At 41.1% G+C, this 15,103-nt stretch overlaps 1 protein-coding gene across 10 annotated transcripts in view; it reads right to left on the reverse strand.

Moving 5' to 3' along the window:
- The window catches only part of FGGY (FGGY carbohydrate kinase domain containing), a 421,541-nt gene that overhangs the window by 109,902 nt on the left and 296,536 nt on the right, over nt 1–15,103 (reverse strand). For all 10 annotated transcript variants that reach the window (XM_082669259.1, XM_082669261.1, XM_082669262.1 and 7 more), the window contains one exon: nt 10,036–10,097. In XM_082669259.1, the coding sequence (XP_082525385.1) occupies nt 10,036–10,097 (62 nt within the window). The remainder of the gene's footprint in view (nt 1–10,035; nt 10,098–15,103) is intronic.

The following is a 15,103-nucleotide window of genomic DNA, read 5'->3' on the forward strand; positions in this document are numbered from 1 at the left end:
CTTAAACATGGCTTGAATAATGGTAGGAAAAAAGTATAGGAGATCAATGACCAAGGGAGGTTGATATCTAAGATACATAAGATAATATTTATTATTTACATTTAAAATGTTTTAGGAGTGCAGCTCAGCGATTTCTAGTTCTAGTTTTGTGACACTGTGAGTGTCCCTCCGGATCCCATGAAATTCCTAAAAGTTTTCTAAACTAAGTGTAAAGAAAGAAACAAACGAGTAGTGGTTTTCAAACACCTATTAAATAAAAACTTTATGTGGAACTCCAAGATAGAAAATATAGAAAAACAAAACTGTTCTATGTGAGTGCGTGTGTGTGTGTAAGTGTGAGAATGTGTGTGTGCACACGTGTGTAAGTGTGAGAAGTGTGCTGGGCGGAGGCAAGGGCAGTCCAGCCTACCAGGCACTCTCCTTGCTTCTTGCCCTGACTCCTCATTCCCGTCTGTAAAAATCTTCGGCCCTACATCATATTAGAAGATGAAGATCTTCTTGGGAAAAGGCTCACTGACCAGAGTAACATCAACTGCTGCTCCTTGCTCCTCTGGCCTTCAAACATAGCCCAGTGAACCAAGTACCGCTAACACCCCTTTACAGAGGGGATGAGTAAGGCGTGTAGACATGTGACGGAGTCCAAAGTTAAACCCTCTCTGTGATTCTGTATCCCTAGCCAGGAATTATTTGTCAAAGCCCTACATTCAAACTCTGTTTTAGAATGATTCTATGATAGTGTTAAGAAAGGATCCTCTGAGGTCTCCATGGAAGGTAGGGCCAGAACCACATATGTGGGGAGAATACGATCACACCCTGGTTTTCTATCTCCCAGCTCTCTCTGCTCCTGGTCCAACACAGTCACATGGCCAACGATGGCCACAAGAACATCCTTTCCAGCCAGAAGTCAAGAGTCTGCACTAATTCTAGCAACACTGAACTTCAGAAGAGCATCACTGCACTTAGAGTAAAGGGATTAAAAAAAAGAAGAAGCACATGTCTATAAATCTTTTGTCTCTCAAGGAATCTCAGAGCAGGGCATTTGGTTTCAGACATCTGGGTCAATAAGAACCTGTCGGCCTAATTACTATTGATTTGTCATTGTCTCATTTACTGTGGGTCTTTGCAAACAGTGAGATTCATTTAGCCTCTACATATACGGTCACTCGTGCACTAATGAGATCCCTGGGGGACGGGGCATATGCTTACCCCTTTGACTCCTAACCTCCTCGCAGCTGTATGTTTATTCTTTGAATGCAGCCATTCTTCTGCACGTTTTTTCAATTATCCCTTACCATGTGCGCTATCTGAGTATATCATTCAAAATGAAATGCACTTGGAAAACATTAAAATAACAAATGCACATCATTATTCACATAATTTTAACCTTGCATGGTGCCTTTTTTGGTTTTGACTTTGTTTCAGTTTGTATGTTTTATCAATTCTTTCTCAAATGGCGGTCTGCCCTCTTCCAGCTCGGGAATCACATATTAACTGTTCCTAGTGATAGGTCTCCCTCTTTTTCATGAACTCCAGACTCATTTATCCTCTCTTAGAGAGAGAAATCCTTGCTTTCCTAGTCCTGTTGTGTATGAAGAAGAAAATACAGTTTCAAGAATCACAAAGCGACTTCACTGTATACCAGGTGGCTGACCAGGTACACTAAACCTCTCCAAGCTAGTTTACTTTTTTGCTATCAGGGTTAATACTTTTACCTTATAGGCTGCTATGAAGATTAAATATGGAGTCCTGAGTACTATAAAATGATAGCTGATCAATAAATAGTTCCTTCTTGTTTTCCATCACAGGAAATGCACTTCTAGAGTCAGGGAAGATTTTTTTCAGACTTCATGGCTCACAATCTTCAATGCATACCGCACCCCTGGAATCTCTACTTTCCTTCTCCATAAACCATTTAATTCTTTGGATTCACAGGATGCCCCAAAGTATGGTGACCGTACTTTCAAACCCCAAATCAGAACACATGGTCTAACAGAAGAATTTGTGCCTTTTCTAGGAGTAAGAGAAAGTCTTGGAAAAGAAGCTTCCACACTACCTCCAGTTCCTCCTTGACCCACTGCAATAGGTATTCTGCCTGCCCCATTCTGCTGAGACTGGCTCCACCATGAGGAGAAATCCCCGCTTTGTTGCTGTCTCCAATGGACCATTATTCGCCTTTATGTTACCTGAAATGTCTTTTGCATTTTGTACCACTTGGCCACTTCTTACTAATTTGTTTTCCTCCCCTTGTTTCCAGGCAACAATACTCTTTTGGTTTTCTAGCTGGTTCTCTTCCTCTCTTTGTCCCTTAAGTATATGAAGACTCCCAGAGACCTGTCCTTGGCCCCCTTCTCATTCTTTCTATACCCTTGGATGATCCCATCTTCCTTTCAGGGCTCCAGTTAACTAGCTATTGCTGCAGACTTCCAAATATATGCCCTTATCTCCTGCTCATTTCTCTATGATGAGTTCCATGTCAAATATCCAAGCACTCATCAAATGCTTCCTCCTGGATGCCCAAACGGACCTCAATTAAAAAATGTCTACTATGACACACATCATCTTTTCTGATATACTCACTCTTCTTTCTATGCTCCTTGGTTTGACCAAAGGCAAACTCATTTAAGTGGCTGCTCAAGCAACCATTTTGGGGGCAGAGTCAGAGTGGGTATCATTTTTGATTCCTCTCCTTCCCTCAGTTTCCAAATTTAATTTTGGACCAGGTTCTGTCAATTTATTATTTTAAATATTCCTCTAACCAGCACGCTTTTCTCCCTCATAACTGCTACTACTTTATGCAGGCCCTCTTCAAATGTCTGGATTAGAGGACTGGCCCTCTAACTTATCTCCTGCCTTGAAATTGTGCCCCCTCCAACTAGGTTTTCTGCACTCCTTCCTGGGTGGTTCGTCTAAAATGCAACTCTGATGATGACTCCATACCTAGCTAAAACCTTCAGTGATTCCTCCCCACTGTCCTCAAGATAAAGTATAAGCTTCCTTGTTTGGCATAATGTTCTTCATTATCTAGCTCTCCCTGCATTGTACCACGTTACAGACATGCCTTCCACTCTGCATCCCTCCTCACCACTGTACACATCATGCTCTCGTGACACTAAACTACTTCTAATTTTTCAAAATATGCAGGTCTTAACCTCTGAATGTTTGCCTATCCTTCGCCCTCTTGCCTAGAATTCTCTTCCTTATCTTCTTTACCTGCCTACGGCTATCACTGTTCTAGACTCATCTTTTTATTTTTAATTGAATATAGTTGATTTACAATGTTGCGTTAGTTCCCGATATACAGCAAAGTGATTCAGATATATATATATATATATATACACACAGTAGGACCTTATCGTTTATCTATTTATATCTAGTAGTTTGTATCTGCTAATCCCGAACTCCTTATTTATCCCTCCGACCCCCCTTTCCCCTTTAGTAACCTCTCCCCTTTGGTAACCTTTAGTGTTCTTCCCTTCTGCTCTTCACATGGTTAGCTCATTTATATCCTTCAGATCTTAACTGTGCTTCCATCAGCTAGGCCTTCCCTGACCACCTCATCTAAATGGGGTTTCCCTGATATTCTATCATCGTACTCTGTTAGTTTCTTTCATATCATGTTTGGTCACCATAGACTTATTTATGGGTTCATTTACTTGTTAACTGCCTATGGCCTTCTCTGGACTTTAAGCTTCATGAAGGCAGACCATTACCAGTATACATTCAGAATCTAGCAGAGAACTTGGCACAGAGAACCACCCAAGAGTAGCCATCAAATGAATGAATGGCCCTTCCTCCACTGTATGATAATTGCCTCTTAATTTTATCTGTATCCATTGCTGGAATCTGAATTCCTTTTGGGAAAGAGTCACATCTTATGCATCCCACCAGGTGCTCAACACGGTTACTGAAGTGTAGAATATATGAATATTGATCCCGCATGGACTGTTAGAGGTTATTTTTACCTCTCCCTCTCATTGTAGTACAGCTGCCAAAAGAGTAGATCTCTGGAGGCATATGGACACAACCTTCCAGGCGTGCTGGTATACCCCACAGAAGGGGGCAGAGAAAAGGAATAAGCATCTTGTGACACCCCACCCTGCACTTCCACCCATGTGCCAGGCACTATGCTGGGCTACAGTGAATCTGCCGAGAGGCAGAAAATGAAGAACTGATTTCCTAAGTCAGCACAGCCCTCAGTCTTCTTGAGAGGACCCCAGTGCCCTGAACACTTTCTTATCCTTGCCTGTAAAACAGAAGCCAAAGAAAGGCATTGTAATACCCAGCTTACGTCTATTTAGAAAAACATTTCTCATTCAAGAGACATCAAGAATTTACTGTTTATCCTGGCACACCCTAGGGGATGAAAGGTGTTAATATCATCACCCTGGGTCTATGATTGTCCTAGCTCAGGGGAGCCTAAGTCAATACTTGTGGATAGACTGATGGCCCCAGTTGTCAGACTGAGGGACCAAGGTTGAAGAAGACATAAAGGCCAAGGGAACAATCTGAGAACACAAGAGTAGAATGCACAGTGGAAACAATGTTTAGAAGTGGAGTCCCTATAATACTCATTTCCTCAACTAGAATTAAGTTAGATTATATATATATATATATATATATATATATATATATATATATATATATATATATAAAACTATCACTAAGCACAGTGCCAGGCACACTGAAAATTCTTAAAAAATGTTCTTGGTCTTTCTTTCTCCTTTTCTTGCTCTGGGGCGGGGGCATTTATACAGATTTTAATGGGAAGGTTTAGATATATTCTGAGATTTGGCATATGGGGGACCAGTACATTTTTAAAGTGATCCTCAGTGGGATTATAGAAATCACAGAAGCAAAAGAGGTTTGAAGAATAAATCATATCAAGAAAAGTTGATTGTTCTGAAAGGAATAACAAAACACTCCAGGGAAAGTGGGAAAAAAGAAAGACAGATTGAGAGAGAGGATCGGAATTAGCAGAACCTTGCACCCCCGAGAGACCGGAAATTCACAGAATCACAATGAGAAATGACCACTGCTTGCAGTGACCGCTGAAAAAGGAGCTCAGAACAGGCTGGGCTTCTCTGTCTCCAGTCCTCCTCCAGTAGACCATAAACTTGCTGAGGTCAGGAGTCATGTCTTCCACTGACCCTCCGTCCCCACCAATGGTCTGGTTTATTCTCCACAGAGCAGCCAAAGTAATCCTTTTAAAAGGTAAATCTGACTGTGTCTTCCATCTGCTCAAAAACAAAAATCTTGAAAAAAGTGCAGTGGTCTTATAGCTTTTTACAATGACCCACATGGTTTGACCCTTGGCTAACTTTTACCTCTCATCTGTCCCCCATTCCCTCACACTTTGGTCAGTCACAGTGCCCTTTACAATGTCCACTGAGCTTGCCAAGCTGGCTGCTGCTTCCCGGCCTTGGGACTTGCTGTTCCTTTGGGCTAAAGGGATCTCCTCCATATAACCATGGCTTGATTTCTCTCTTTATTCAGTTCAGAGTCCTGTTTGAGTGCCACCTCATCAAGGACGGCTTCTTCACCTGAAATAGTTCCCATCCGTCACTCCAACACCTCTTGTCGTTCTATGTCTCCTTACTCATCTCTATTTTTCTTTAGAATGCTTACCAATTCCTGGAGTATGTGCTCTCTCTCTCTCTCTACATACATACAAACATAAACATACACGCACGCACATATAGGTATATGTGTGTGTATGTGCGTGAGCACAATTTCCATGAAAACAGGGATTTTTTTTTTCTTTGTTCACCGTTATACCATAAGTGCTCATAAGACACTCATCAGACAGTCAGAGGACCTGGATTTTAACCTTGGCTCTGCTGTCAACCTTGAATCCTGCACTTGTGGATTATGCCAACATCTTCCCACCGAACTGTGCCATCACCATAACTTCATTCTGAACCACTGGTAAAGATTCTTTAAGAAAAGTAAGACAATAATGGGCAGTTTAGAGGAAAAGAGCTGAAGTTGTAATCAATGGAAGGTGATCTCTGGCTACGGAGTAACATCTCTGGATATTTGGCCCTACATAGAAAGAGACGCCGGTTGCCATTTACATGCATGGGTACATCTAGTTATTGTTTACTTAATTCATAAGCTCACAGAAGGCTTCTCTTCAGGTTGAAGCCTAGAAGGATTACAGTAAATCAAGAGTATAAAATACTCAATCTGTTTATCAACACGTTTCTATGGTTTCAAATAGGATTTGCTGATGCTAAGCTCTGAGATAGGGGTGACCTGCATTGCTGTTTGCAGACAGCACTAAGTCGCACCGTAAGAGGCATACAGTTTTTGAATCCAAGGGATTTGTTGTCCCTTCCAAATAACTAACTTCACTTAATAACAACTATTCCTATTTCTAAGATCTGAGGCATAGTGAGTGCTAGTCTTGATATAGTCTATTTATAGATCTGATAAGATAGAGACACATTTTCCTTTGCAAGACAATAAAAAGAAATTGGAAGGGAAGAGAACCAATATTGAATGCCTACTAAGTATATACAAACTGGAGATAAAAGTTTGAGAGTCATCAAAATACAGCAGGAAATGAAGCCAAGAATGTAGATGGGATCATGGAAAAGACCACAAAGAGAGAAGAGGTCCAAGAATGTAGCTGTGATGAACTTTGTTGTTAGTGACAGAGAAAAGGATCATAGGCCTGAAAAGGAGATTAATAAATTGTCAGAGATACAGAAGTAAAACTAGGTGAGGGTGACATTCTGGCAAGCCAAGAAAAGAGAGTGTGGGAAGGAGAAGGAGTGATCACTGGTGCCACATGGAGCTGAGAGCTCAAGGAAGGGGACTGGAAGACATCCTGTGGTCGCCGAGGACCTGAACAGTAAACGTTTCAGGGGCCGATGGTGACAGAATCAAACTGGAGTGGGCAAGGGAGGAGTGAGGAAACTGACCAAGAGTACAGGCAATGCTTTGGAGCAACTTAGCTCTAAAGAGAGGGAAAAATACAGAGAGGTAGCTGGAAAGCGGGATGAAGTCAGCTGGCATGTGAAGAGACGTGGGATGTAAATCCAGTCTGACTCTAAGATTGAATTCTATAAATTACTGCTTCTGGACCACACTGTGCTGCTGTTTCTCTGGGTTTACATGCTAATCCATAAATCTTCCCTTTCTTCCTATTTTCAATCAAAACTACTCACATGAGGTTCAGCTACAGAAGAAAGTTCCGGACATTTTGAGTATTTCATTGCAAAGTCTAACCTATCCCTTAGATTTGCGTTGATGTCTAAGATCTTCAGAGACTGGCATTTCCACGGTCTACTTTCATCCTCATAACACCTGGAAAATGAATTAAGCAGGGTGGGATCATTGTAATTTTATAGGTGAGGAAACTGAGTCACCAAGACATTGATGGCAGAATTGGTACCAGAAGCCAAGACTTCAGTCCAGTGTTCTTGCTACTCCATGAGAAGGCAGGCAGGTGATGACATCTGCTGCTTAACCCTAGAACAATCCCCTCCAAAATGTCTGCCTCTTTTATAATCATTAGTAATAGTAGTAGAAGTAGTAGTAGTGGTTGTTGTCATTGTCATCGTACGGTTTACGAAGCCTTTCCAAATACATTGCTTCTGTAAACTCAAAATAAATTCTCAGAGCTATCCATGGCTGGTTCTCTCATGTCTACTATCCCATGTTCTGATAAGGAAACTAAGGTTCAAACAGCTACGTATGTGGGAGCTGAGATTTGAATCTAGATCTCTAAACTCTACATCTGTGCTCCTTCCTTTGGGTTAGAGGTTTTAAAATGCTGGATCCCCTCACGAATTTGATAAAAGCTATGGCCCCTCTTCCCAGAAATGTACGCGTAAGTATATAATCAACAAAACTCTGCACACAATTAAGGGGTTCCCTGGTGATCTGAGGTTAGGCATTCCTCTTCTAGGTTATGTGGTCTCTAGGCCAACTAAAGTGCTAGTTATTGGCTAAGTGGTATGATCCCTGTAGATGGTAATGACATTGTAACTAGAGACCGTAGAAGGGAAAGCTTATGAAACTTTTCTCAAACTCCTTGGTGGGATCAATCCTCCTCTGCACCCTGATGACACAGAGTTTATGTTCTAGTCAGTATGCACTTCATTCTGCTCTGTGCAGGTGTGCCTCCCCATAAGAACAGACGTCCCTTGGTGGAATGGAAATGTCTAATACGAGTAACTACAAATTTTATCACTACCACTACCATTTACTGAATATTTATTATAGCTCAGCAATTGTTGCTATATCCCAGACACTATTTGAATTCATTTAATTTTCTCAACAACCTTATGAGGTGTTTACTGTTATTATTTTTCTGTACAGTGAAGTACTAAGGCACAGTGAGGTTAAGTACATTGCCCAGGGTAACAAGCTACTAAAGGGTGCAGCTGAGACAGGCAATTTGGCTCCAGGATCTAGGATAGTAACCTCCACCTTTGACTATCTCCCTTTTGCCAGGTACTAGCTACATGAATGGGGTTTCTCTGAAAATACTATAAAATACCTTACGTTTGTTAAAAAGCCCAACTACTAAGCATTATTATCATGAAATTCATTCAATAATTATTCTTCAAACTTCTTATTTCAAAATAATTTTAGATTTACAGAAAAATTGCAAAAATAGTATACAGGCTTCCCCTATACCCACCATCTAAGAAATTAACATAAATACAGTATTATTACTAATCTCCATACTTATCTGAATGCTGACAGTTTTCCCCACTAATGTGCTTTTTTCTGGCCAAGATCTAACCCATGATCATACATTGTTTCTAGATGTAGTAGCATCTTAGTCTCCTCAAATCTGGGACAATTCTCTAGTAATTCCTTAAGCTTCCTAATCTTTGAAGCATATTGGCTAATAATTTTGTAGAAATTACTTAGGTTAATTCTTTTCTTTCCCAAACCCCCATTAATGACCATACTATTTATTATTAATACTACAGGTTCATTTTTTTCACTGTTTGTATTTCACCCCCACCACACACATCCACCTATCATCTATCTATCTATCTATCTTTTATTTATTTTCAGGGGGACATGAAGCATCATCATGATTCTAAGAGTATGAGTTATATAAACAGGTATACTCAAAGAAGTGTTGCTCCCTCCTACTACCCTGTTCCCATTTCCCCACTATTTCCATCCCATTCCTACCCCACCTCCTATAGGTAACAACCTCATGAGTTTCTAGTTTAACTTCTCTATATTTCTTTTGCATAAATGAGTAGGTACACATATATTTTCTTATATCACCTTCTTTTTACATAAAAAAGAGTATATTATAAACACTCTTTTATGGACTTCCCTGGTGGTGCAGTGGTTAAGAATCCACCTGCCAACGCAGGGGACATGGATTCGAACCCTGGTGAGGGAAGAACCCATATGCCAAGGAGCAACTAAGTCTGTGAGCCACAACTACTGAAGCCCACGCACCTAGGGCTCGTGCTCCGCAACAAGAGAAGCCACCACGATGAGAAGCCCATGCACCACAATGAAGAGTAGCCCCCGCCCGCCACAACTAGAGAAAGCCTGCATGCAGCAACAAAGACCCAACGTAGCCAATAAATAAATAAATAAATAAATAAATAATATACTCTGCTTTCTTCACTTAACAATATATTCTAGAAATCACTCCTATCAGTTACTATCCTGTTTCACAGATGAAAAGACAGGCTTAAAGAAGTTGAATAACTTGCCCAAGGTCACATAGTTATTAAGGAGAAAAACTGGAGTTGAATCCAAGAAACTTTGACTCAAAAAATCCATGCTCTTTCTTCTATGTCAGAGCTTCTCAACCATGATTACTGGCATATTCTTGGAGGATCTCTAGTTTTTTTGTGAATTCTCTTAGATTGTTTTGAAAATTAATACATGTATGTCCTGGCTCATCCAGATGACTGTCTTATAACCAAGTACTGCCAGGCATTCTCATTGCTCACAGGATCTGAAAATCATGCAGCTGCCTAAAGTCAGTGCCCCTAATGTGGTCGGGCATGGAAAGCTGTAGAGAACAGAGAGAGCTGTTACCTGGCTGTGGCCTTGGCTTGTAGTTCTGGGAAGGCAGCATGGCCCTGCACCATGTGATCTATCTGAAAAACAAGAGAGAGGGGTCAATTTTATAGCTTCTCTAGTCTATGTTGAAGCCAGAAGAAGATATATTAAAATGTCTGTTTCTTTCAATTCTTTCTCTACAGAGGATCCAAGAATATTAAAATGCTAACTCAGCAAGAGTGTCTCAGCTCTTTCAGAAATCTAGCTTTGTTTAACCAACTGCTGGCCTCTTGGATTTATAAAAACAAAGAAGTTTAAAGAGAAGAACAGCAGGAAAAGAAACTCCCAAGGCTGAACTGGTAGCAGCAGGTAGTATCAGGTCCAAGAATGAGGTTTGACAGAGGCATGAGAAGGAGGTGTAACTCAGGGTAAATGAGGTAGAGGGGGGCCGGCCTGGGTGTTAAAAGCACTGGCCTCTGGATTACATCATCCCCCCTCCGGTTACCCCACGCTGTTACCCCAGGGCAATGTCAGACCTTGAATTATTCTCTGTGTCTTACTAACAGAGAAGTTGAGTGAAAGAGTCTATGAGGAGGGAGTCCCAGTTTAAAAAACACAAAAAAGAGTTGCCCCAGAGCTGTCAAGAGAATCTCCCCTGACTTAGAAGTTATCGCATGGGAAACTGGGACAGAGCTCTCTCTCCAAGGACAGAAATGTCTGAGCTCTGCAGACAACCATCTTCTCATCTGAAATTCCACGTCTAGGATTTATTCCTTAATCCACTTGGTGGCTCTAAACAAAATAATATGCACTATGCATCAGGAAGGGATGTGTTTCCCCATGCTGTGACTCTGCTTGCTAAACCACACCCAACAATGGGCTTGAGTTCCTGAACCTAATCTGTGTATTGTCTCAACGTTTACGTGAATCCCCAAAACAACCATTCTGATCTATTTATTTTCATTCAAACTACGAACAGACCGGTTATCGTGGCCTCACGGGGATAGTTTCTCTGAGCATGCTTCCTGAGCGTCAGGTCTGTGTAAAGAGGACGAGATTTTGCTCTGGAGTCACCGAGGCTGGGTCTGGGTTCTGGCTCTGATACTAACTAGCTATGCGACCTTGTGCAAGTCACTTATCTGCTCTGAGCTTCAGCGACCTCCTCTCCCCCTTACCCCGTCCTAGTCTCCTTTTAAAACAGGATTTCTGCGACACAGAGCGTGCCTACCATAATGCCAACAACAGAATAAATGATATCACCTAAAATTTATTGACTCATTTACCATATACCAATACTAAGCTATGCATTTTACATACATTATCTCATTTATTTCTTACAACATTCCCGTGAAGAAGATACTATTAGCCACCATGGAGATGAGAAAACCAGGACTAGAAGAGATTAAGTAACTTGCCTAAGGTCACGGGGGAGTTAAGTGACAGATCTAGGTCTCAAACTGAGGTCTCTCTGTATCTAAAGTCCTTGGTCTTAACTACCATGTCACATTGTCTACTCAACTTCCAGGTATAACTTGTCAAATTCCATTTGTGTAGAAATGTGTCAAAATAATACCAAAGCAACTGGTGATTTCAACGGAAAGAAAATCATCCAGGTTTTGAATATTTACTTGCTGAAGGTTCAGTTTGGGGTTACTGCAATGAGGCATGGTTTGGACCTTAAAGAGTTTGCAGTCCAGTCGGAGCATCACAATGAAGCCACTGGCATCAATAATGGATAATTAAAGCCATTACTTGATTTGAGGCTAGTTTCTATGGGAAGTGCTTTAGGAGGTCAGAGAAGGGAGATTTAAATGAGCTTCCCGGAGGAAGCACAGAAGCTAGCATGTGTCCCACATGCATGAATGCAGTTATTTGGTATTTACCGAATGCCTAATACACCAGGTACTGGGACTAGGCTCTGGGATAGAGTGGAAAATAAGAAATACATACAAGAGCATAAAGCAAGAAGTCAATAATTTGGCAATTACTGTATAGTTGTATATATAATATTTGGCAATTATTATATAGTTGTATATATAATAATTGCCAAGAACAGGCAGTTTGGAGGAGTAAAGGGCTAGAGGCAAGGGATACCAGAAAGGAGGCTGTGATGAGTAGAGATATGAAGATGGAAAGACAAATCTGGGTATAGACAGTAAGAAGGCTGGTCTAGCCCTGAGACTGGCATATCATAGATGCTCAATAAGTATTTGTTGGATAAATGTGGGATGTACAAACCATAATGGACCACATGCCCACAGAATACCATGTACTTCTTGGGAGCACTTACCATGCTTTATATTTGTGTCTGTTTGTGTGGGGCACACATTGGTCAGAGGGTAACTGTATGTTAAATTAGAGAATAAATGAAGTGGTGAAAATACGGATGCATGAGGAGGGTATGGACAGACAGTGGTTCTTAAAAGTCAGATAAGTGACTATTGTTTTACTGAATTGTAGGCCACAGGAAATTATTTCGATTTGTGGAGCAAAATAATGACAAGTTAAGGAAAATTAACCCAGTAGGGTATGTACAATGGGGAGATGACTAGGCACAGAGGGTAGGAAACACAGACAGGGCTCAGAGGCTGACATTGGGAATACAAGGCACGAATATCCCCTGTCCTTGCTCTATTGCAGCATTTATCAAGTTCTTCAATAACGATTAGTTTATATGTCTATCTCTTACCTTACGCTCTGAGCTCTTTTAAATCAAAAACCTCATTATTTCCCATTCTTCAGTGCCTACAATGCCTGGAATCTCGAAAGAATGAATGAGACACATTTTGAAGAAAATAAAACAAAACTTAGTGACTGAGTAGTTACAGAGCATAAGAAAATCAGAGTGAAAGGATGGCTTTGAACTTTTGGGTCTAATAAAAGGAAATGTGGGCATTTTAATCATGTCTTTTTATTTTTCTGTATTTGTGATGCTTTGGGATCTGGGGCCCTGTTGACCCTGGAGAGACTGCCCTTTCCAGGGCTAGCCAATTCCTAGAGATAGTAAAGGACTCCACTGGCCTGTAAGCATGCCTTTCATATGCAAACTGACTAATACAGAGCACACCTCCTCACCACCTCCTCTATTTCCCTGCTCTAATCACCCCAGAGCCAGGTACCAGACAACTAGGGACAACCTTAGTGCTTCCCATTTGGCCCTGCATGGTTTAGCCGGCCCCCTCTTCTGGAGAACTGTGAGTAACAAACTATCCTTTCAGTGGCAATCATCTCCTGATCTGCTGGCCTCATCATACTTGAATAATAATAAAATCTACATTTTAAGACAGTAGCTGAAAACACGGGCTTTGGAAACAGACTTAGGTTCAAAACTCATGGTCTATACTTATATTCTCTGCTACCTAAGTTACTTGACCTCTCAGAGCCTCTTCTCTTACAACTGTAAAATGTGGACAGTAAAATTTGCTTTGCAGGGAAGGTTGCAGTGAGTGATATACAGGTGGCTTTTAGATCGTAACGCCTATTATTAAAGAGAAGGAAGTACCACCAAAAGAGTAAAAATGGTTGGAAGAACAAGACCTTAAAAGGTCAGCTGCAGTTTTTTTTTTTTTTTTCCCACAGTATCTGATGACAAAGGCCCACCCTGATTAACAAAGAAGGAGCCAGTTTGTCGAATAACTGAGTACTCATTTCAAAAGCCTGGAGTGCCTGTTGCAAGGGTTGATCCTTCTACTTCTGTTCTCTAATACATTTAGCACAGTATAGAAGATCACAGCGTCCCATTAAGTGGTTATTTGTTTCCCAATAACAAGTGTGACGACGATAGCTATATTTTCCAAGTGGCTGCCTTAGAAATATATAGACAGAACCATCCTGACTCTATGACTCTTTCCTTGTTTCCTCCATCTTCTGAGATGTCAGCTCTGAGAGCTGGCAGCTGTAGGAGAAGGCAGAAAAGGCTACAAACTATTTGGATAGGTAGGAAGCTTAAGCTGGGTGGAGTCAGATCTTCCTCAGGATGGCTTTCAGGTCAGGATCAAGAGGAAAAGGCCATCTTACAATACATAACTAGAATTGTGGGGCTTTTTGGCATTTCCTTATTAAGGTGACACCTGCATTTGGAACATGGGAAAAATAGAAATGCAATACAGTATAACACAGAGATCATACATGGGTGGTACGAGGTGGCATCTGGCCCACAGATGTATTTTACGTGGGATATATAATGTGTTTAAAAATGAGCCGATATTTTAAAACTGGGAGATTTCACTTTAAGTCCAGATTTTGGTTTCTCTTGAAGAACTGGTGAATGTAAAACACTGGGTCACCATACTCCCCCATGGCAAGGGTCAGCTGGAGCTGAGTGGTGACTGATCCCTTCAGACAGGCCTGCACCCTCCAGTTTGTGAGAGGCACCACCACTCAATTTATCATCATGATGGCACTAATGTTTTACCTGTAGTAGCAATCTATTTCTCTATGCCCATCTCTCTGTCAAAGGAGGGAACATGGAATTCAGCCCGAGAGTACTGAGAGCTGAAAAGAGAAACTTCTCTGTAGAAGTAAAAAATACCTCATTGCCTGGTCTGTTTATTCATTTATGCTGCCTGACTCCTTTAAGCATTTGAGTTTTTGACCCTTGATATGATGGAGAGAACGCAGACAAGGACTCCTGAGACCTGAGCTCAACTCTGGCTCAGGGCATGACCTTGGACAAGACCATTTCTAATTCTCTCTCTAAAACCCTGAATAAGTTAATACGACAAATAGGCAAGAGTTTGTAAAATTACACAGAGAACTGCACCGCCTGAGATAGCAAAACCTTTGGCAAAGAGTTTACAGGCAAGAAAAACACATCACAAAGGCAAATTTAAAATTTGAGAATTTTAGGTTCCATGATCATTTTGCTAAGACAAAGCTATCTTATTGCTTGATGGGTTTTTCTCTATTAAAATCAGTTTTATCTATTAGTCTTTTCTTTCTTTTTTTTTTTTTTAATAGGAGATGGAGCATCTGCTCTTTTTTTAAGATTGTATTTATTTATTTATTTTTGGCTGTGTTGGGTCTTTGCTGCTGCACGCGGGCTTTCTCTAGTTGCAGCGGGGGGGAGGCGGCTATTCTTTGTTGCGGTGCGCGGGCTCTAGGC

Source organism: Grampus griseus (assembly GCF_964374135.1).
Source record: "Grampus griseus genome assembly, chromosome: 1".
In the NCBI taxonomy this organism is placed as follows: domain Eukaryota; kingdom Metazoa; phylum Chordata; class Mammalia; order Artiodactyla; family Delphinidae; genus Grampus; species Grampus griseus.